Source organism: Acomys minous (assembly GCF_964271855.1).
Source record: "Acomys minous genome assembly, chromosome: 8".
Lineage (NCBI taxonomy): Eukaryota > Metazoa > Chordata > Mammalia > Rodentia > Muridae > Acomys > Acomys minous.
The window spans coordinates 67,478,790-67,500,580 of record NC_140489.1 but is presented as its reverse complement, the minus strand read 5'-3'; the positions used below and the strand labels follow the sequence as shown (position 1 = coordinate 67,500,580).

Genomic DNA, 21,791 nt, shown 5'->3' with positions numbered 1-21,791 from the left:
TATTTTACAAATAAAGTATTTTAATAAGTTTATGTTTGAATGAGTGATATTCAGAAATAGACAATGCTTTTTTTTTTTTTTTTTTTTTTTTTTGCCAATTTAGGACACAAGTAAAATTCTGGACAGATTAAAAAAATTCTTGGCATTTTTAAATGTAAAAGAACTGTTTAAGTTCCCTTCCTATGTTTTTCCTTATGAAGCTTGGATTTTAAAAAGGGTCCAGGATTAAGAATTGAGTTGCCTACAACGTCTATTACATGATGTTGGGTCTCAGGCATTGAACGCGTTCATCACTGTCCTGCAGGGGACTTTTGAAATGAGCATGCAGGGCATCCTTGAGAAACTCCATCTGTATGATGCCACCAGTCAAGAAGGATAAGTACATCTGGACAGAGCATTGTGGTTTACAAAATGTACTCAGTTATTAAACTGTGTCTTAGGACACAATGCAGGACATAATTCGAAATCCACAGCAGACGATGATAAGCCATCACTTTTAAAACCCGATGTGGTGAGAACTATATTTGGGTTCTGATTTTAAGTACGAATTATACCTTAAATTCTTAAAAAAGCCAAACTTTAAAATTGTCAAGCCCTAGCAATTAACCAGAATAATTATGGAAATACTAGCAAAATTTATTATTTCATTTTTCACTTGAATCTGTTTGTATAAAAAAAGGTATTTGACTCCAACAATTTAAATTCCAATTTTATTCTGCATTTAACCTTGTGTAGAAGAATATTTGTAATTAATACTTGAAAAAATTATTTGGGGATTGGTGCTTACAGCAAAAGCAGACATTATGTCACTTGTAATGAGCAGCACTCAGCCAGATGCCTTCAAAGTCTATGAATTAAGATGAAAACTTCTAAGCCTCGAGACAACCACTTTTACCTATTCCATGAAAACAATTATTTTACAAATACTTATTTTATAGTGTACAACTGGCCTTATTCATTAAGAAATAAAATCATAGCCATTTAAGTTCATATACTTGACAACTACTTAGATCATGGTTTGGTAAAACATATGAAATCGGAGAAGTAGACACCTGATGTTAGAGAAGATTCGTGCAGCACATGTGAAGGCATATCTCTGCAGGCCGTCAGAAACACGTTTCTCCTACAGATTTTAAGAAGCCTGGCATAGCTTTTATGTTGTGCAGAGAGGGTTTGCTGAATATGGTGCTTCAGCACAATCAGTGCTTGTTTCCTGCACCCTTGTAATGACTCACTATGTTACCTGCATTGTCCATTACATGCAAAGGTAGTTTTTAAACAATAATTTTCAAGTCTATGAACATCAAGGCATAGAAATGAATCTGAGCATATAAAACTAGATAAGCCAATATTAGTATTTAAAAGTTATCTTAAATATACTAAACGTTTAAACAAGGCAATCAAAAATCAGCCAGATGCTTTACGATTCTGGAGGCACTCAACAATATACCCTGGTCTTGCACATATGACAGTATGTCAATCTCATATAACCTTAGCTAAAACTCAAATTTTAATAATGATTCAGACTCTGCGTCTGTAACTGTATGTATTTGTTCATACTCTGCATCTGTCCCTACACAAATAATAAAAGAAAGCTCACATTATTGTCCTAGATGAAGTTTTATACTATTCAAAGGGTAATTTTATGTCTATTTAAAAACAAAACATCAAAATGGCCGTCTAAGTATTTAAAAGTTTTCATGGAAGTTACGGGGGGCGGGGTGGGGGTGGGGAGTAATAGGCTGGGCTACGGCTGAAAGACAGCGACCAGATACTTCAGTGCTCCTTCAGGACATTTTGAGCTCTGTGTGATCTCTACCTGGAAGCCTGCACCTAGACACCTTGCTTTCCAATATGATAAAGTCCCAGCATCACTATCAAGTCAAAGTATTTGGACTACTTTGTATTCATCTAGCATGGGTAACATGAGTATTTCGAATTACTAAATGGTTGTGAGTAAAAACTTACTAGTATGCAGGGCTTTAAGGTATGTAGACGGTGCCACATTCCCACAGGGAGACACTTCCTATAGTTGTGGAGTAACTGAGTTATTCAACACTAATGGAGACTCTTGCTAGTGATCTGTAGATAGAGCTACTTTCTTATTTTAAACAAGGAAGTCCTTTTTAAATAGACTATGAATATTAGCCTATAATTTGAACATATATTATCTAATTATTAATTTTAAAGTTGATATATGTTTAGTATTATATTTATCTACATATTGATAAAGTTATGATAGATTCATAGCACTGGTTAATATATTTTCAAGTCGGAAACATGAAATTAATAGACCTTCGAGGTACAGTTCAATTTTTTTACAATGAAAATAAATTTTCTATTAATTTGTAAATAATAATACATTTATTCTAAAAATCACAATCTCCTGATAATAAAACTAAGTCACAAATTAAGTGGCTAAATAAAAGGGCAAAAAGTAGACAGTTATGAACATAAATATCATATATGTATGTCTAAAATGTTTTTGGTAAAAGAATCCGCCTTATTTAACATCAAGCAATGTCATTTCCCTACATCATCAAGCATTACTCAGTCTTAAAAATTCACATTGTTTTTAATCAAGAAAATTTTTCTTCACAGAAAATCCCATACATCAAAATTCAATACTGGGCCTTTATAACATATATATAAATACTACACGTGTCATACAAAATGTAATAGCTGATTAATAACAAAGGACCAAACACTAGGGGTACAAATTGACTTATACATATTTTAGACATGACAAATTAACAAAATAGGAGTCTATATGCAATACCTATACTGAGAACTACAAATATCACTGAAGCTGGGCATTGGAAATGTTGAGAATATAAATGTCATTTTCGTTATTTATAATTTATTTAAGAAATGCTATATTTAAAACAATAGAATTGCAGAAATTAATAAAACCTCTACCTCTATATTTGCAAAAGGCAATCATAAAGAGTCACATCAGTGCCTCTTAGTATATAACTAATACGTGTATAATTCATTTAACCAATTGGTTGATTTGCCAATGAAAGGCTCTGAAAGTCTTCAAAAACTTGACTTTAGCTATGTTTATTTTAAACGTTTTCATGCTAAGGCTAAAGTACTTCCTCTGAAAGGAATTCATACTACACTGTGGATATTTCTCTCTGATTAGCCAACTAAACACTCACTTGTTTGATGCGATCAGGATTAACGGTGGTCTGAGGTTGTAGTATGCTGACTGGTTCTGTCTTGGCAACATTTTGGGGCATTTCTCGAATTTTTTCTGCAATGAATCCATGGACGGCATTCAGTGCTTCAACTGTTCCCTGGATCAAGCACACCCTCTCAGTAGTACCTGCAGACGGAAGACTCATTTTCAGAAAACAGTCCTTTTCATTTTACACTGGAAACAGAAGATAGCATAACGTTAATAAAATAATATAGTGTGTATGGCTCTGAAGCTCTAATGTTCAACTGAAGTAAAAGTAATCAACGCAGCTGCTCCATTTAAAACACCATTTCACAATTCCCTCCTTTTCGATATTTTAAAACACAGCATTTGCGTCCCAGAAGAAGCAAGCATCCAGAGATCTGAGCATTTCCCTTATTCACGGGGATAAATGCTCATGCAGTATTCATGAAAGGCTTACATGGTTTACAAAGTGTAACATAACAGAATCTAGGAAAACACCTTCTAAGGAGCTCATTTTTTAAAATCAGTAAATCATAAACTTTTTCAAAATACAAAAACGAATACCAATTTTATTGATGATGCTATTTTAAATAAAATACAGAATATCTGGGACATATAAGTGAGATTGAGATGATCTGTGGTACAGTATAGGAATTTCATGGACATGCCTTAAGGCAATGACAACACCTCTTTAGTAATTCTGAGGCTGACTCCAGCAGGCGTGTCTTACAGAGCAGCCATTTCTTCAGTGATCCAAACTTATAAATCAGAAATAAGTACCCTTTGAGCCTTTCAACTATGAACTACGATTCCCATTGGCTGCCGTGTTTCAAAAGTCAAGCCACCTATACATGCAAAATTGTAAACCTGCTGAAATTAAAAAACAATCACAAAGATTTAATACTGCTTTAAGGAGTGATGAAAAAGAAGCTTGTCGTGTCTTAGAAACACACTTGGATCACAGGAATTATAAAAAAATAAGACTACAATTATAGAAGTATATCTAAGTTATATTTTTATATTTTAATCAATGAAAATTTGAGTTTGTGAAAATACGTTTCCTCAGTTTCTAAGAAATTTCAAGAGAGTAAGCATAGCTTACTTTTAAGGATAGATGGAAAATAACGTTATCTGTGGATTTAGGGTTTCCTGTTTGTATTCATTAGTTTCAGTTACTCCTGTCTATCTTGATGCATCTTTTGGTCCTGGAGTAAAATGATCTAGTTCATAGGGACACCCAGGGGACATTTTACAAGACTGTATTAATTGTCTTGTAAATGACTAGCAAGGATTCCCGATCAATGTAGCTAATGCAAAATGTTACTCAGGTTCTCAGACCACACAGAACACAGATCAGATTACATCACTGCTTTCAGAGACACCACAGAGCACTCTGTGGATGCCAAAACAGCCTGACTTCCAAAGAAAGCCTGGCACCGGGTGCCTAAAGACTGTGCAATCCACGTTATTCTTAGAATTTTGATTTGACACAATACATGTCTGACCATAGCAACCAGTGTTCTTCAGACTGTGTAACCTAACAGAAAAATAAATGGAAACACGACTGTCTAAACACAATGTTAGCCAACACTAAGTACAAGGCATTCTGAGGGCAGTTCATAGGGCCACTGCTGCAGAACATACACCAGGATTGACTGAATTACTGTCTTTCCCTTAGAACCATGTAAACAGGGCGGCCCAAAAGGAAACTGTGCTTAAAATTGGGAGACTTAGCAGAACCTCCGTTATATTCTGCTCCTGAATTCTAATGGCTTTTCACCCAGGTAACAAAAAAAACATTATTTTTAGGAGAGTTAAAAAAAAAAAAAGAATACTGTCAAGTATATGACCAAACTGTGTAACACAAATGAGCCTATAAATCATAAAAGTTGCTGGGTTTTGTCATTTTAAAGGCTTTTAGGCTCCATTAGTGTCTAAGCTAAACTGCCAGTTATTTATCATTTTATTTGCTTAACAGCAGCATTTACTACTCTCTGCAATAAAGTACAACAAAGCTGAGAATCAGCTACAGGAAAATGCACACCCATCCTATACAACGCAAAACACAGGTGTGCAAGACACCACTACTGCCAACCCACACTGTTGTTTCACTGCACATGCCTCACTTCATAACGGCACAGAATTCAACGTCCTTTCCTGCCCTTCCTCACAACTTCCCACTTCCTGCTCTTTCCCAACTACATGCCCTTCTATTTTCATATCACATACGTTAAGAGAAATTACAAAATATGTATTGATAACAAGAAAGACTCAAGGCAAAGAACAACAGTGATGTTGGAAATGGCTTAAAGTTTTTATTTCAAAGGCAATACCCAAAACTAAAAAACCCATTTATAAAATAAGGTACAATTCTTAAGTATATTCACAGCAAAGTGGTCATAGAAATATAGCAAAATCTATTCTCTCTGGTACTGCAATTTTGGGCAAGGCACTTAGAACAGCTTCCGGATACTGTGTCAGAGGTGCGCTGGGCTCCTTCTAAGCAGCACACACTCCTGTTTAAGATGGAGTTCCTCTTTGTACACTGTACTTTTTCTTTTGGGTCTTTTCAGTGGCCAAAGACATTAAGAAAATTGTAAGAAGACACTCCTGTAAATCTAATGAATTTTAACAGGCTAAAATAACAAACAAGGAAAAACTGGATAAAAGATTAATGGGGAAGTGTACATGGAAACAATGGTGTCTTCACTTGACTTCAGGTGTCAATATTAGCATGATGAAAAATCCCAACCATACACTGATGTAAGATAGGGCAAAACACAGCTCCACTGAGAAAGGAATACCCCAAAACCATTGGAAGTAAAGTTAATAAAACAGCCTTACATTGTAATTACTGATAGCACTGAAAACTGAAAAACTAACTATACACTAAAGCAAAGAAAAAAATCTCACCAGGGTGCAAAATACATTTATTAACAATTCATTCAGCTTCATTTAGTAAATAAGGATTACCTTCTATATAAAAAGACTTAATTTAAATATATTATGATCAAATACAATTGAAATTTTGAATGGGTCCAAATCTAAATAACTTTTTATGAAAGATAACTGGAGCATTTATGAAAAGTATGCGTTATGCAGCAACAAAGGATCACTTAATTCAGACAGTTGTGATTACAGCATCAGGTTTGATACAGCACACCTTCCTTAAGTCAACATTCTTCTTTTTGTTTGGTTGTTGCTCTTTTTATTTATTTTAGATTTTATTTATTTTTTGACATATACATTTGTATTATTACACATCAGTAGAAAAATTACATACAGCAAGAAGAACCACGAAACAATTAGGAATCATATGAATGTTACAGTCAAGGTGTTTTGGCTAATTGCATTTGGCAACATTGTAGGAAACATTTTTCCTGTCTTGGTGAGTCTAAATTAAGTCAGCATTCTTGAAAGAATTCTATACATTCCCTAGCTCCTTAACATCTAGTCTTCAACATCAATACCTCTCTCAGATCCACTCAATTATTACTTTTCATACAACCCCACCCAAACCATCTATCACAAGTGTATCTGGTAAAATCCGTTCTTTGTCACTGTGCTGTTTGTTCTTTCATCAACATTTGACACTGTTGACTACCCTGTTGTTAAAAAATTAACTTTCTCAACTATGTTCATAGCAGCCTTATTTGTAATAGCCAGAATCTGGAAACAACCTAGATGTCCCCCAAGTGAACAACAGATAAAGAAATTGTGGTACATTTATACAATGGAATACTACTCAGCTATTAAAAACAAGGAAATCTTGAAATTTGCAGGCAAATGGAACTAGAAAAGATAATCCTGAGTGAGATAACACAGACCCAGAAAGACCTTCTTGGGATATACTCACTTATAAGTGGATATTAGCCCAACATAGATTTCCTCTGAGAACCTCCTCTCAATGGGGGATACTGACAGTTGCGGGACTCTGCTGGACTCCAGGTGAGAGAGGAATGGAAGACTAGGGGAATGGAAGGACCCAGAGGGTTCAAGAACCCCACAAGCAGGCCATCAAGGCTGGCAAATCTGGTGGAACCAGGCAGGGCCTCACACCCTGTTGAACTAAGCAAGGACAATACATGCAGTAAACCTAGATCCGCTATTCAGATCTAGTTAATGGACAGCTCATTCTCCATTGGTATGAGGAGAGCAAGGACTGGCTTTGACATGAACTCTGATGCCCTGAACTTGACACTTCCCCTTGGTGAGGAGGCCAGGAGGAACACAGAGGCCAGAGATGCAGGTTGTCCAGATGAGACCTAACAGGCTGTGGTCATATGGTGGGGGAGGAGGCCCCCTTCTGTCTGAGGTCTAGGGGAAGGGGATCAATGTGAAAGGTGGGTGGGAACAGGAAGACACAAGTGAGGGGATAACAATCAGGATGTAAATAATAATTATAAAAGACAAAAAATTTTAACTTGAATATTTCTGCCTTACAGTTTCTAATGTGTTCACTCATTTCATAAACATTCACTGAGCCCTACTACGCAAACACTACATTGGAGGCAGAAGACACAGTGATAGCCACATAGCTTTCCTCACTGCGCTCGTGCTATTCATAGTGTTCCTCCCAGATACTACGCAGAAAGCAAACAAGGCACACAGCATGGAAATTAACAGGAGAGAACTGCTATGGAGACTATCTAGGGGCAGAAATCAGTTGAAGGAACATAAAAATCATACTTGTGATGTTTATTATTACATTGCTGTTGGTTAGAACAGTGCTTGATCAACTCCAGATGCCCAAACCTGTCCTTTCAGGGACTAACTGTGATCCAGAGGCTGAACTGTACCTCCAGTGTGAAAAACACACAAGGGAGACTTGCAGGGCTGCTGCTGTTTAAATCTACAGATTACAAAGACCATAAACCTCTTTGAATTTGTAAGGTCAGCAAATGTATGTGAAAATGAATACATTTTGGGAAGTGATTAAAAAATAAACTGTAGTAAGTTATAAATGATCTCTATATCCATAAAAGGGATCTCAGGAGAAAGAACTTAGGTGAAGATCTGAGGATATATAATGAATTTCAAAACTTTATTTCCGAAGTTGATAATAAAAACAATTAGAACAAAAAGTGGCTCAGTCTGCAAAGACCCTCTCCAACAAGCCTGAATTAGATCCCTGGAACCTGCAGCATGTGTAAAAAGAGAACCAAGTCTACAAAGTTATCATCTTACCTGCAAATCTGCTCTGTGGCACACAAGCCACACCTACCTACACAGTGTCATCACCATCACCACCATCATCATCATCTCATCATCACTATCACTGCCACTACCACCACCACCACCACCACCACCATCACCACCACCACCACCACCATCATCATCATCATCATCATCATCATCATCATCATCATCATCGAAAAACTATAATCTTCCTAGTGCTAGCAATGTGAGGTTAGGGAAAAGCATACTTTCAATGCTTATTCATGCTGTTACATATACCAAATATTATTCCTTCTTGTGGTTGCATAATACTTCATTACAAAGTAGAATAGATATTTTTACTTCATAAGATCATATGGACCCTTTGTTTTCATCTCTTGAATATTGTAAAGATACTGCAGGGAACATTAGTGACTATACATCTACTTGGGTATCTGTTTCTGATACTTCTGTGCATATACAAATGAGCTGAATTTCTGGGTAATATGTGATTACTGAAGTTTCTTTGAAGAACAATCAAGTGATTTTCCACAACTACACCACTTTAAATCCTCACAATCAGTATAAGAGCATTCTAATTTTTCACCTCCTAAACAACACTTATTCTTCATTTTTATAATGAAAATCTACATAAATGGACGGGTAGTGCTCACTGTAGTTAAACTGGCATTTCTCCAATGCTGTTGGGCATCTTTCATGTTTCTATTGCCTATGTGTAAATTTTCATTTATTTGCATGATTTATGGATTCTTTATGTTGTGGAGATTTCCAAAATTATAAATTTCCCCATTCTAAAGACTATTTTTACATGATAATTTTTGTCCACACAAGTTTTATTTTTTTTAGTGTGTGTGTTTGTGTGTGTGTGTGTGTGTGTGTGTGTGTGTGTGTGTGTGAATGTATGTGACCTTATGAATTTGGGTGCCTTGTCACGCTTGTAGATAACCATTAGTGTCAGTCCTCACCTTTTATCTTGTTTGCTGCCTCTACAAGCATCAGGATAGCCTTTCTGGAGCCCTCTGTCTTTCTTGGCTTTACATGGAGGAGCTCTAGGATACAGGTACGTGTTAGCACATCTGGCTTAGGAAGGTTCTGGGTATTTGACCTCAGGTCCTGTGCTGATACTCTACACACAGAATTTCATCACAGCCCAAGTATTTAATGTTTGATGGCATCAATTGATCTATTGATTTTTCTCATTGCTCCTGCTTTTAGTGCCAGATTAGGGATTTCACACCCATACCCAACATGGTAAAGGAGTTCCTTTGTTTTCCTACAGATTTTTATGATTCTATTCCTTATATTATTAACTGTTGTGAATTATTATTATAGTTTTAGCATACCAAAATATGATTAGTAAAAGTTTTACACTGGGCTCAACATGAGGTTTGGAAGTTTTTTGAAAATTCTTCTTTAATTCTTTAAAATTACTGTCTTGAAAATGTGACTGATAACTTGTTTCTCTGAATTTCTCTGAATATTCTCTGAATATTATGGTATTATAAATTAAGGATAGATAATTATCGTAAGACTTAAGGGCTAAATCTGTGATATACAAATAATAGGTTATACATCTTTAGATCCTTGTCTGCAGCTCAAAGTAGTCAGTTGGATGCCTTTGAGACCTAACATAAACTGACATATAGTCTTAAAAAAAAAACCACAACAATTATCAAGTTGTGTTCCTGTATTTTTGTTAGTTCCATTTTGCCTTTTCTCAGATACAATTTTGTTTCTTTGATTCAGAATTATTGAAGTGCATTCTTAACTGAAGGAACTCTGGGCTAGGTATTACTTGAACATGACACATTATGCATTCAACACTGTCACCTGATCACACAGATCTCCAAAGGCTCATGCCTTCTGCCTCCTTGGACTGTCCTCTCTACTTCTGATCCAGCAGAAGACATGCTCACTTACTGTCCTTCCATCGATGTGAAGACCAAGATCTGTCTCTTTGTCACCCTTTCCTTCTGAAGGAGTCCTTAGTCTCTGATTTCTTGCATGCTATCCATACAGTTTCTGGCCTCCTTTGCTCACTAGCCTATTCCCTTCAAGTCCTTGAACATCTTTCCACTGGGGCTTCTAAGCCAAGTCTCCCTGTCTCCATTACATAGCCCAACACTTTAGAATCTCGTGACTATCCTTCCCATTAGTGACCTCAAACAATTTCAAGGAACAGAAAACCTTGTGGTACCACAAGTTATCAATCCCACAATGACCTGGACTAGAATTCTTCTCATACAACCACAGAACATAAGTCGCAATTCCTTTAGCCACCACCACAAGACTCCTACTTCACAATCCTCTCAAAGCCCTGTCTTAAACAATACTTGCAATTTTGAACTTCCAAATCTTGTCAGAGTTCCTTCTATTTTAAAGCAACATTTTGAAAACTGTATAGAGGCAGAGAGTAAGTTCAATACTAAAGTATTCAGACATCAAGGCAGGATGGGAGGCATTACAAAAACTAGGGAAACAGCAAGTTGAACAAAATGGCCATATTGTCATTTTCTTTCCAGCGTTCTTCCTGCCACTATCTTCCCAGGATAATTTTCCTGTAGCCCCTATGGTTGTAAATACAAAAATGTATTATGAGATAATTCACTATGTACTCTTCTCTATACTTCAAGCCACCACTATCTCTCAACAAGTCTATTGAGAACGTCTCATTATGTGATTCAATCTTTTGTCATTGATCCTCCATTCCTCAGGTTTCACATATGTAGACCATATGTAATTTACCCTTTAAAACCCAACTGTGTCATACTGCCAGCCTGAGTTTAGTTTTGACTTCACGGAGGCTTTCAAATCCACCAGGACTTGGCTCAACTCAGCTCTGCCCTCATCTCACATTACTTTCCCAGCCTTTTGCTATACTCGAGGGAGTCAGGTCTTTTTTAGATACTGGACCGTGCCAAGCTTGCTCTCACGTAGGTCTTGTTTCCTGCTGATGTCTGTCTTAGGAGCACAGCTCTTCCAGTGTTCCTCACATCATCACCCCAGCTACACATACATGTATCACTTATCCCTTAAACTTTAGCTCAGTAATACTTCATCAGAGAAATAAACAACCATATCCATACCCTGGGTGGCTACCTCTAATTTCATGTTTCTTTATTATATCTGTACCCCCACCCCGAATAGTCATCTTCACAAACTGCCTGGTGTATTGGTTTTTACTTCATTGCTTGCTTTTTTTTAATGGAAATGAATTTTGATGGTTTTATTCATAGGTATAATCCCCACCTCTGTTCTTAGTAGGTGGATGAATATGATTTTAATAAAAAAATTCCTGGATTAGCCACATGCTAATCCAGTTAAGGAACTGTCAAAAAAAAGGGGGGAAGGGGTAATATATGAACTCTCATGACTAAAGACTGTTATTTAGTACAGAACCCCCTACACATTTCTATTGACCCAGGGTGGAAGATGAGCCTTCTCACTTCGTTATCTTCCATTCTTTTTAGGGTACATCAAATACAAAGAGTAATTCTGAAAGTGGTTTATATGGGGGAGGAGCCTGAACTGTAGCAATTTCCTCAGCACACCAAGAACAGATCAAGCTTCCTAATTAAATCAATCAGTGCATAATAAAATATTTTGACAAATCCTGTTAGTTTAGAGCTAAAGCAAAGTAAAATATTGATCATGATCATTTCCTTCTGAAAACTCTACATGATTTTGTATAAACGTTCACTTCTTTTTAGTAGGTGAAAAATAAAGTGATGCTAGTTTTCTAAAGAGGCAGGGATGTTTTATTTATTCTGTTGAAACAGTATCATTTGTGGTTCCAAGTAGCCTGGAACAGGATGTAGCCTGGGCCTTGAGCTCATGGAAATCCAAGCACTCATAGAATAGTCGCTGATAACAGTGCACATCTGTAACTCCAGTGCTCAGAAAGAGATAGGAGGATTTCCCAAGGCTTTATAGCTAGCCAGCGCAGTGGAAACATTGAGTTCCAAATTTAGTGACACTCTATCTCAAAATATAAGGTAGAGAAGGGAGCGAGGAAGATATTTCAATCTCTGGCCTACACACATACCTATGGATGAACACACCTGCACAAGCAGGTGCATCCATCCATATACATGTGTACACATGCATACATCACATACTCATTTTAAAATTAATACTGAAGTTCACTACAGAACAATTTAAAACTACATAGGCATAAATTTGTAGTAAATAGAAAATTTTCAATTTATGTCTAACACCTCATTTGTACCGGAGAAAGCCCTTGTAAAAGAAAATTCAGGCACAGGCGAGTGCACGGGGTATTAATCATAACAGGACATTAGTGATACAGAAATCTCATGGGCAATATTAGTAGATCACCTGGAAGAGGGTACAAGAACCTTGGCTGTACTAAGAATCGAGACACACATTTTCATTAAGCACCCCCGCTTTCCAGACACAGCAAAAGACTTACATCAAAATAAACCTATTTCAAGCTCTTTGGAAACATCAGCAGGGCTGCCTTCCCACTGTCTTGAATACATAGTTGTGGTAGGGAATAACACACTCAGCAGGTAACTTATAAAGTGCTTTACGCTGGGCAGAATGTCACCTTTCTCACAATCTCAACACATGGTCTTGAATTCCAGACTTAGGAACTCAGCTCCAAATCATAATGTCTGGTCATAATAACATCCTGCCTCCCAACATGCAATTTCCCGCACATTCTTGACGATTTCCTTACTAACTCCATCTCTTTTCATGGTCTGAATCTGATTTCAACTCGTTCCTTTTGCCTTGCCATTATTTATCTTTATCGGTCAGCTACTAGTTTCACAAAGTAGTGCCTGGTTTGTGTGAGGCTAAGCACTTTTGTGTATGGCCAAGCATCATGGATGCTCCCTGAGAGACATTACTATGGATTATTATTGTTGTTTGCTCAGCAGCCTGAGTTCACAGGAATGTGGGATGTTCAAATGTCCTTAGCATCTATCCTTTCACGCATAGCATCATGAAACATTTGTCCATGTGTGACACACACACATCCATATGGCTGAGTATCCAAATGTTTGTTTTGCATAAACAAAAGGTGGAAAGAGCATCTGAGTAAGGCTATAAGCAGGTTCTAAATCCCAAGAAGCTAGAATTTACGAACTAAACAGGAAGTTAAAAATGGGACACTCTACCAAAACACAATTTTAAATGTAGAGGTAATAGAATTAAAGAATTGTCAGAACACTGATGTCTCATGCAATGCATTTAATAATTTAAGAACAATAATACTCAGAGGCAACTACAGAAGACATGAAGATGAGCAGATGGAATGCTCCAGAAAAATTATACAGCATGCAGAAGAGGGAAAATAGGTTGTGTATTGACTAAGAAATGTGATCATATATACAAAAGTCTTTGAAGTTACCACAAGAATAATTAGGAATTGTGGAAGAAACTGTTTAAATGAAAAATATGCTGTGTAGGTATAGTGGGCAGTACTGCTGTGTTTAAATAAAAAAACCACAATTGTGCAATTTAATAATCTTTTAAAATCAAGTTGAAGAAAGATGATTTTTAAAAGGCAGCTGTGCTTCCAAATGATTGTCTGGAACTTCCACCTATGCCACAAAGTAGTTGTCCTACAGCAGGCTCCACAAAACAGAGACTCTCTGGTTAAATAGTTTGAAGGGGAAAAAATACAGGCAATATCCTCCATACTGAGTGAGTCACAATGAAGTCCTACAACATAAAGGATGTAAATCTTGCATGCAAAATACATCAGCATTCTGGCCATGTGGTGTTTTATAAAACATCTTCTGCAGATTTTTTTTTCCAGGCAGGGTTTTTCTGTGTAGCCTTGGCTGTCCTGCAGCTCACTTTGTAGACAAGGCTGACCTAGAACTGCCAGAGATCTGTCTGCCTCTGCCTCCGTGAGTGCTGCTAGTTTTGGATGTGCCAAGCTACCACTGTTCTCCATTTGCCAGTATCAGGAAGAGCCAGAGAAGATGGAAGAAGCACACAGTGGAAGAGAGCTGGGAAGCTAGTGGCCACAAGAGGACCCAAGTGCACTTAAAGAGACCAGGAACCACTCCGGCAAATAAGTGCATGTGTGTAATGAGCCGCATCGGGAGCCTCTGACTACCCTCACTGTGGGAACAGTCAGAGGAGCAAGCTGGATTTTGCTGTGTAGGGTAGGTAGGGTTTGAATTTGAGCTTCTCATGCTTCAGTCTCCTAAAAGTGGGAATATAAGCATATCCCACCTCATGTGTAGTTTATCACAGTTTAATAGAAAAAGTTCACTGGAAGTATGCTGAAATAAAACAAGCAATGTGCTTGTTTAATGTAGGTAGTATATTTCAGGTATAGGAAAGGAATGTTCTGTTACTCTGCTTTCCAATTAATGCAGATGTGATGCTGATATTTAAATTTCAGTTTTATTTTAAAATATACAGAAAGAACTGGTAACAAATGAAGGTTTTGTACTTTCTGAAGGTTTCTCATTCTAATTCAGGAAACAGTATGATGAATAAACTTGAGAATTTACTAATTATCTTGGGAAAATACTTATGATGTTTGCATAAGACTTTCCAAATATTAAAATAGCCAAAGCTTAATAAGTGGGATTTGTATAGCAGCATGTCATGTGAATTTCATTATAAGTTATGTACACTGGAGTTTAAATATCATATTTCTAGAAATAAATAAAGAAATACATACATAAAATTACATTACAGAAAGTGGAAAGCAAAGATTTGTCACCTCACTTAAAACTAAGATGCCAAGTTTAAATAAATAATTGCATTTTATATCTTGAATATTTTTACAACTACACTATGCCTAGTAACTCTACAAAATAAATATGTATCTAACAACTTGATTAAAACTAATTATTATGCATCAGTTTTCTAAAACATGCTGTTAATATTCCTCATAGGCCTTTATCATTTACCCCCTCAACTGAGGCTCAATAAAGGATTGTGAATTGTTTCTATTTCTATCTGCTTAGTCTTTGTTAGTTTCCATTAACAATGTCAACGGCTTTTTCCACACAGGCTCTCCAGGCAACATTTAACTAAAAAATTACACTTCTGCGACTGCAAAATGAAGTATCCACTACCATTTGACTGGGAATGCTTACAACAAAATTGTCATATCCTAGAATGACTTCTAATATAATTTAGCACATATAAAAATGTGAAAGTCTTAGGAAATAGATAAACATCAGGTGAAGAAGATGAAATGAGTGCCATGATATTACTTTTAACAGACACACGCTGAGCTAGCTTGTTGTAACAGGAAAGCGCATAGGGCAAAGAGAAAGGATTGAGGAAAGAGAGGCAGAAGAATGTAGTGTAAACACATTTAAGATCACCTATTAAGAGTTAACAAGAGTTAAATATACCATATAGTTCTGACGAGTTAATTACAAAGGTATTGTACCAACAAAGAAATAGGTACTCTATGACACCTTCTTACAGTATTGGCTCTTTCTAAACATGGAGACTGAACTCTGACAACAGTAAGATTCTGAATTCATGACAATCAAAATTTAATTATCAGTCAAACCCAGAATGGATCTAAGGGGTTTCTGAAAGTGCTCACTTTTCCAGCACTGTAAGAGTCCACAGCAGTCTTGCTTCTGAACACGTAATGCACATACTCTGCACAGTACAAGCCTTCACAGCATGCAAAGCCAGTGAACACAGTCTCAAATACCTCTACTCACATCTGAGACTATAATGCTATCAACTGGCATGTTTTCAACATACATTACAAATCTCTTCCATTCTTAAAAACAATCATTTAATTATGGAAAACATAGAAAATAATTTTCCTTACCAACAAATGTTAAATATCAAATTAGTATTATTTGCAATATTGTATTTTTGAAATGGCAGATTTATTTACTGAGTTTCTTTTAAAAAATGTTTTAAGTTTTGGCTTTGATAAAGAAGAATTTCTGAAATGGCTCCAACTATACTTCTGCAATTTTATAGTATGTATTTATTTGAAATAGCATATTTGAGACAGAACTTTAAATAAAAATATTGACCAACTTTTTATTTATTAAATAAAAATAAAGACCAAGTTGTTCTTGTCTTTAATACATGGCAAAACTATGTTTTCTTAACACATTCTATAAAAGCAATTAAGATTTATTATGCATAATTGATTGGTAGACCTGTTTTATAGACCTACACAAGCAGGGTTGTATTAAATGCCTTGGTTGAAAAATGTAGCTGGAGGGAAAAAAAGTTTTTAAAAAAGTTTTCTTCAAGTGCAGGCTGCCCCAGTCTTTCTAGGAGATAAATTAGCAGAGCATATATATTTATGATTTGAGAATTCTAACCTGTATAATTCCTAAGGATCATATTAGAGAAGTACACATACGAGTCACCATGCTTTCTAACATCTCCCTCCCCAATTAAACTAGGGCTTGAAAAAGTAAGTGGCTAAATACAGTTGGATTCATTATGATAAACACAAATTAATGATGTCTTTCCTTCCTAGTACTGAGAGGCTAATGATAAATTAAAGTAAAGAAAACCAAACACTACCAACAACAAAAATCCAGCCACTGGATGCTGGAGACAAACCAAAGCAGAGAAGGCCCTATGCATTGTTCAACATTTCCTGGGGGTGGGGGGGCATAAGGTGATGATTGTTCTAGAATGTAAACTGTAGATCTCCCTTAAGAGATTATATAGTATTGGCCTCCATCAAGTATGAGACTTCCAGGGAGGCATCTCACCTATTTACACTGAACATTAATTGGGTATATTAAATAGAGATGGTACTGTGCTGTGTGTTCAACTTTGAAATTCAAGTTGATTTTTGACTGTGATATAAAGTGAACGTCAATGGTTTACAGTGCAGCCTTTGACTTGTGACCCAGCAAAAAAGGGCAACATAAGCTACCCAAGGATGGACGTTACAATCCAGGAATTGTAGACTTTATATAGGGCTAGGAAAACTCATTGCCCCACACCAGAAGGAAACGATATCGTTATCCTACCAGCTAAATAGATCAACTCCAAATGGACAGAGGGTTTGGTGAGAGCTGAAACTACAAAAGCACTAGAAGAAAATGTGAGAGATGTTTCAGGACATTGTGATTTTGTGAAAAGATAGCAGAAGTACAGGAAAAGTTAAAGGAAACTCAATAAGTAAAAAACAAACAAAGCAATATGAGACATAAAAGTCTACAAACAGTGAGGAGGTGGAAAGGATCTGGGATGTTAAGAAAGGGAAAGTATGATCAGAATATACTGTATAGAAAAATTTTTTACTACAAAAATGTATAAAAAGTCCATGTTAACCAATTTCTGAGTGCGCTGCTGTGTTAACACCATGCCCTCACTCAGTTCTCTAGCCCTCCTGGGTCTACAAATCTTGACTCGAGGTGAAATCTTCCTGGTCCGTGCAGTCAAAATCACACTTGCCTTTTGAGAACTGTTCCCATATCTTATATGAATTAAGGTATTTGAAAGTAAACCAAATAAAAACTTGGAATAATTTTAAGCAATTGTTATGTAGATTTTCTTAAACTAATTTTTTTTGCAATTATATTTAACAAACTAGATTACTCAAGGTCTAAAATGAACAGTTTCTTCATAGCTGGTGCCTTAAAATGAATAGCATAAGAAATTTAAAATTCCACATCTATTCGTCATAAACTAGACATTTTTGCTATAGTTAACAAACAATTCCCAAACTTTAAGCAGTCTACTTAATTAACATACAGATACATGCCACATCTATGTAACTGGTATGACTGAAGAAAAAAAATGCTTCAACACAACTCATGCAATTCTTAAACTTTGATTCCTGTCCAAAGCAGGTTCCAAATGGTGCCCACAACTTCCGTCACAGTATATGAGATGCGAAGTGGTCAAGGAAGCGTTCACCCTGCTAATGTAGCTCGTTCACGTGAGGTTGCTTTTATATGCTATAGTGAAAGGAAGCCACCTCACCCTTTTCCAAACATTTATAATGTGCTATTTCTAAAGTTGTCCAAAACAAAATTTCAAATGTCTCTTAATTCCACCAAATTTTTAAGAATTTACCCTCATTTCATACTGAAGTCACTGTGTCTTGCTTTGTCCAGTGAGTGGTACTCTAGACAAGGAACTGGGCAACAGCATGGGCAAGAGTATGTCCGCTGGGGCTTGGTACTGCACGGCAGCCCTCTCTCCTGCACTCATCATATTAGCTTCCAAACTAGAAGATCTCAGAGGAGCATGTGAGTCTAAGAGTGATTCCATCTCATACCTGAAATAAACCTGCACATCCTGGAAGATACAAAACCAAATACCACCTACTGAAAAAAGAAATTCTTCCCTAAATTAAAAAAAAAAAAAAAAGCTCTCATAATACAAGTGTTCTCCAAAACTTTCTAAATCTTGTAACTGTGTACAGCTGGTCTACAACTTATAGGGATGTAAGTTAGGATTTTTTTTCCCAACATCACAGTGATGCAAAACCATACTACACTGAGTATAAGCCAGACTTAGAATGTCGATCTCTTCTCCAGTTAGGGACATGGATATACATTATACAATATTGTCTCGTGACTCCTGCCAGCAGCAACAAGCTCCCTGTCACACAAGGGTTAAATACTGATACTCTCCAGTGCACTGTGAAGTTGGCTGCCACTCACAGTGGATACACTGAGATATCCATGGCATATCTGGGGTATCATGGTAAGGCAAGGAACACCCGTGATGTGGCACTAACAACAAATACAGGAGCCAAGACCAGCCACTGTTTAGGTGTCCTCACAACAGCAGCTGGAGCTGTCGTTCCTTTCTCTCCTTCTCTCTCCCTCCTATCTCTGTCTCTCTCTTTCTCTCTGTCCTTACTAATTTTCAAAGATAGGCTACAAAGCTATAGCCTCCATTATGGTTTTTCCTCTCTCTATATATTCGTGTGAAGATGTATAGACATTTGTGTCATCATTTTCCTTATTAAGTTCTTTACCCTGCCACTCCCTCTTATCCCATCAGCACTGTACTCTTGCACTAACATTTTTCTAAAGTTAATATTAAAATTATTAAGCTGACTATAAAGTGAAATGTCCTTATGCACATTATATATAAAATATTCCTAAGAGTCTAAAATATAAGTTTGTTTCCTCTTGAAAATTCAGACTACATCCTCACCTTCTGTAGTATTATGAAGAAACAGAAAAACAACTTCCGCTGAAATCAGAACTACCTATATATCTGTACCAGTCACGGAACACCACTGTGTCCTGTATCTGTCTGACAAACACCTGCATCCATCCAGAACAATGCTAACAATTTCTAAACACATGCACCCACACACAAAGGACATCATGGTACACATATGTGTTCCACACCACCTGACTTATCATACTCAACACTTGCATGAACACATGCACAAGTTCCATGTAGTCAGCATGTCAGGGATGATGAGCGTCACCATGCAACAAACGCATGTTGTCTGAAGTTGCATTTCACATAAAAAATTTAAAGAATTTAACAAATTAATCAATAATATGTTTTTAAAAATACATTTTCATTTAGAATTAATTTTAAAATAAAAAGTAATATTATAGAAGTATATAATTTATACTTCTATAATATATAAATATACAAAATATAAATATAAACATACAAAATATAATATAAATTATATATGTGGGACCCCATCAGAACAGAAGAAAATAAAGTATTAAAGGAAAAGGATGTAAAAATTGGAGACTAGAATTAAACATGTTCATTAACTGGACAAAGCAAAATCATTTCAGTGCTGTTGTCTACTCTGAATTTGACAATGGGTCAAACACTTCAAGAAAGGATCTATATACAAGGCAATCACTTAGCCTGGAGTTTAAATATGAGGGGATCTTAGATCCTAATAAAGTTTTTACTAGAACTGTAGGCAACAACATCATATGCAAGAGCCTAGTAATAGACAATGAAAAGAACAAATACCCAGGATAGGAAAACTGAGTAAGTGCAGCTGTTTGTACAAGGTGCATGGACAGCAGTGAGACTGCTGGTAGGAAGCTAAAGGAAACACGACCCAGGTACTGACTGCTACAAGTCAACATTAACCTCTGACAACTTTCCCCAATAATAAAATGTGTTTTGCATCTGTTCAGTAGAAGCACAGCTCTTCTTTAATTATCTCTTACTTGGATTATATTTGCTATCTGATTTTCTTTCTTATGTGTGCAAGATTTAATGAAAAACACACCACAAGAGGAATGATTGTCTTCAACATTGTCTAAGTTGTGAAATATTTGCCAGGATTATCTGGGGGCATGGATCATTGCTAAGGCATAACAGATATGTTTCAAATATTTTAACAAGAAATGCCTACTGGGTGTAGAATCTTTACATACTACATGATAGCTAAACAGGGAGGTCTGAATGTTCTATCTACAAAACTACTCAGGGACATTAGGAAACTGACACGATGATGCTTCCATATGAAAACAATGCACACAAAGTGACTACACTCTTCTCTAAAAATGATTTAGTGTTTAGTAGGAAAAGCATTAACTGCACATTTAAAATGCAACAGGCTCCAATTGTTTCTTTCAAATTTAATGATATATATTCAATTTAAAGTTTTTACTTATAAAATGTCCTTGAGAAAGTTATATAAAATGACTATTAGAAGTAAGAAAATGCCCTAAAAGTAAACACTGTTCACCCATGTCAATTTTTCTTATGCTAATGTGATATTAAAGAGAAACTAAATTTAAAAGATTATTTCTAAGTATGTCAATATCAATCATGTACTTGTACCTTAAGGAAAAAAAATGAAACTTTCAAGTTTGCAACTTCATTTAATCATGATCAAAATAAAATTACACTAAATTTGCATTGACAAAATTTAATCCCTTTAGATACAGGCAGTAATACATACAGGTGATCTTCATAGTATCTCATATTTTGTCAATATGAAAAGAGCTTCAAGTACACTTTGTCATAAATAATTGATATTCCGGAAGAAATACTGGGCATGTTAAATCGTTGTTTTATATATCTAAGTACATATATAGCACAAAGCCAGTAAGTGTATATCCTAAGTTTTCAAGAACACTCACGTGATAAGAATCCAAGTAAAAACAGTGCATTACAACTATGTGGGAACTTCCTGAGAGATTCCAGGCACCTTCTGCTTTCACAGAACATACCTTTCTTTGACCTTAAACTTCAAAAATTCCTTTTGAGTCTGGATTATTCAAGCATGGGGTCATAGTGTCCATGATTTTCTACAGGGCTTCACTCATGTTGTATCTGTACTAAATTCACTGCTGTAGCCTTTAAACATTTTACTTGTGTTGGGGGGGAGGGGGAAGGGAAGCGGACAGGAAGAGAGGCAATGGTGTTAGTGTGGGGACATGGGTGTCACATATGTGGACAGAAGAGGTCATTATCAGGAGCTCTCCTTTTTCACAGTGGGTTCTGGCGATCACACTCTTTACAAGAGAAGTATAAATTTTCACTGTTA

General features: G+C 36.2%; 1 protein-coding gene across 11 annotated transcripts in view; it reads right to left on the bottom strand.

Annotated features, from left to right (window-relative positions):
* Window positions 1–21,791, bottom strand: part of NOVA1 (NOVA alternative splicing regulator 1) — a 136,660-nt gene that overhangs the window by 31,545 nt on the left and 83,324 nt on the right. For all 11 annotated transcript variants that reach the window (XM_084793248.1, XM_084793246.1, XM_084793249.1 and 8 more), the window contains one exon: window positions 3,165–3,331. In XM_084793248.1, coding sequence (XP_084649374.1) covers window positions 3,165–3,331 — 167 coding nt within the window. The remainder of the gene's footprint in view (window positions 1–3,164; window positions 3,332–21,791) is intronic.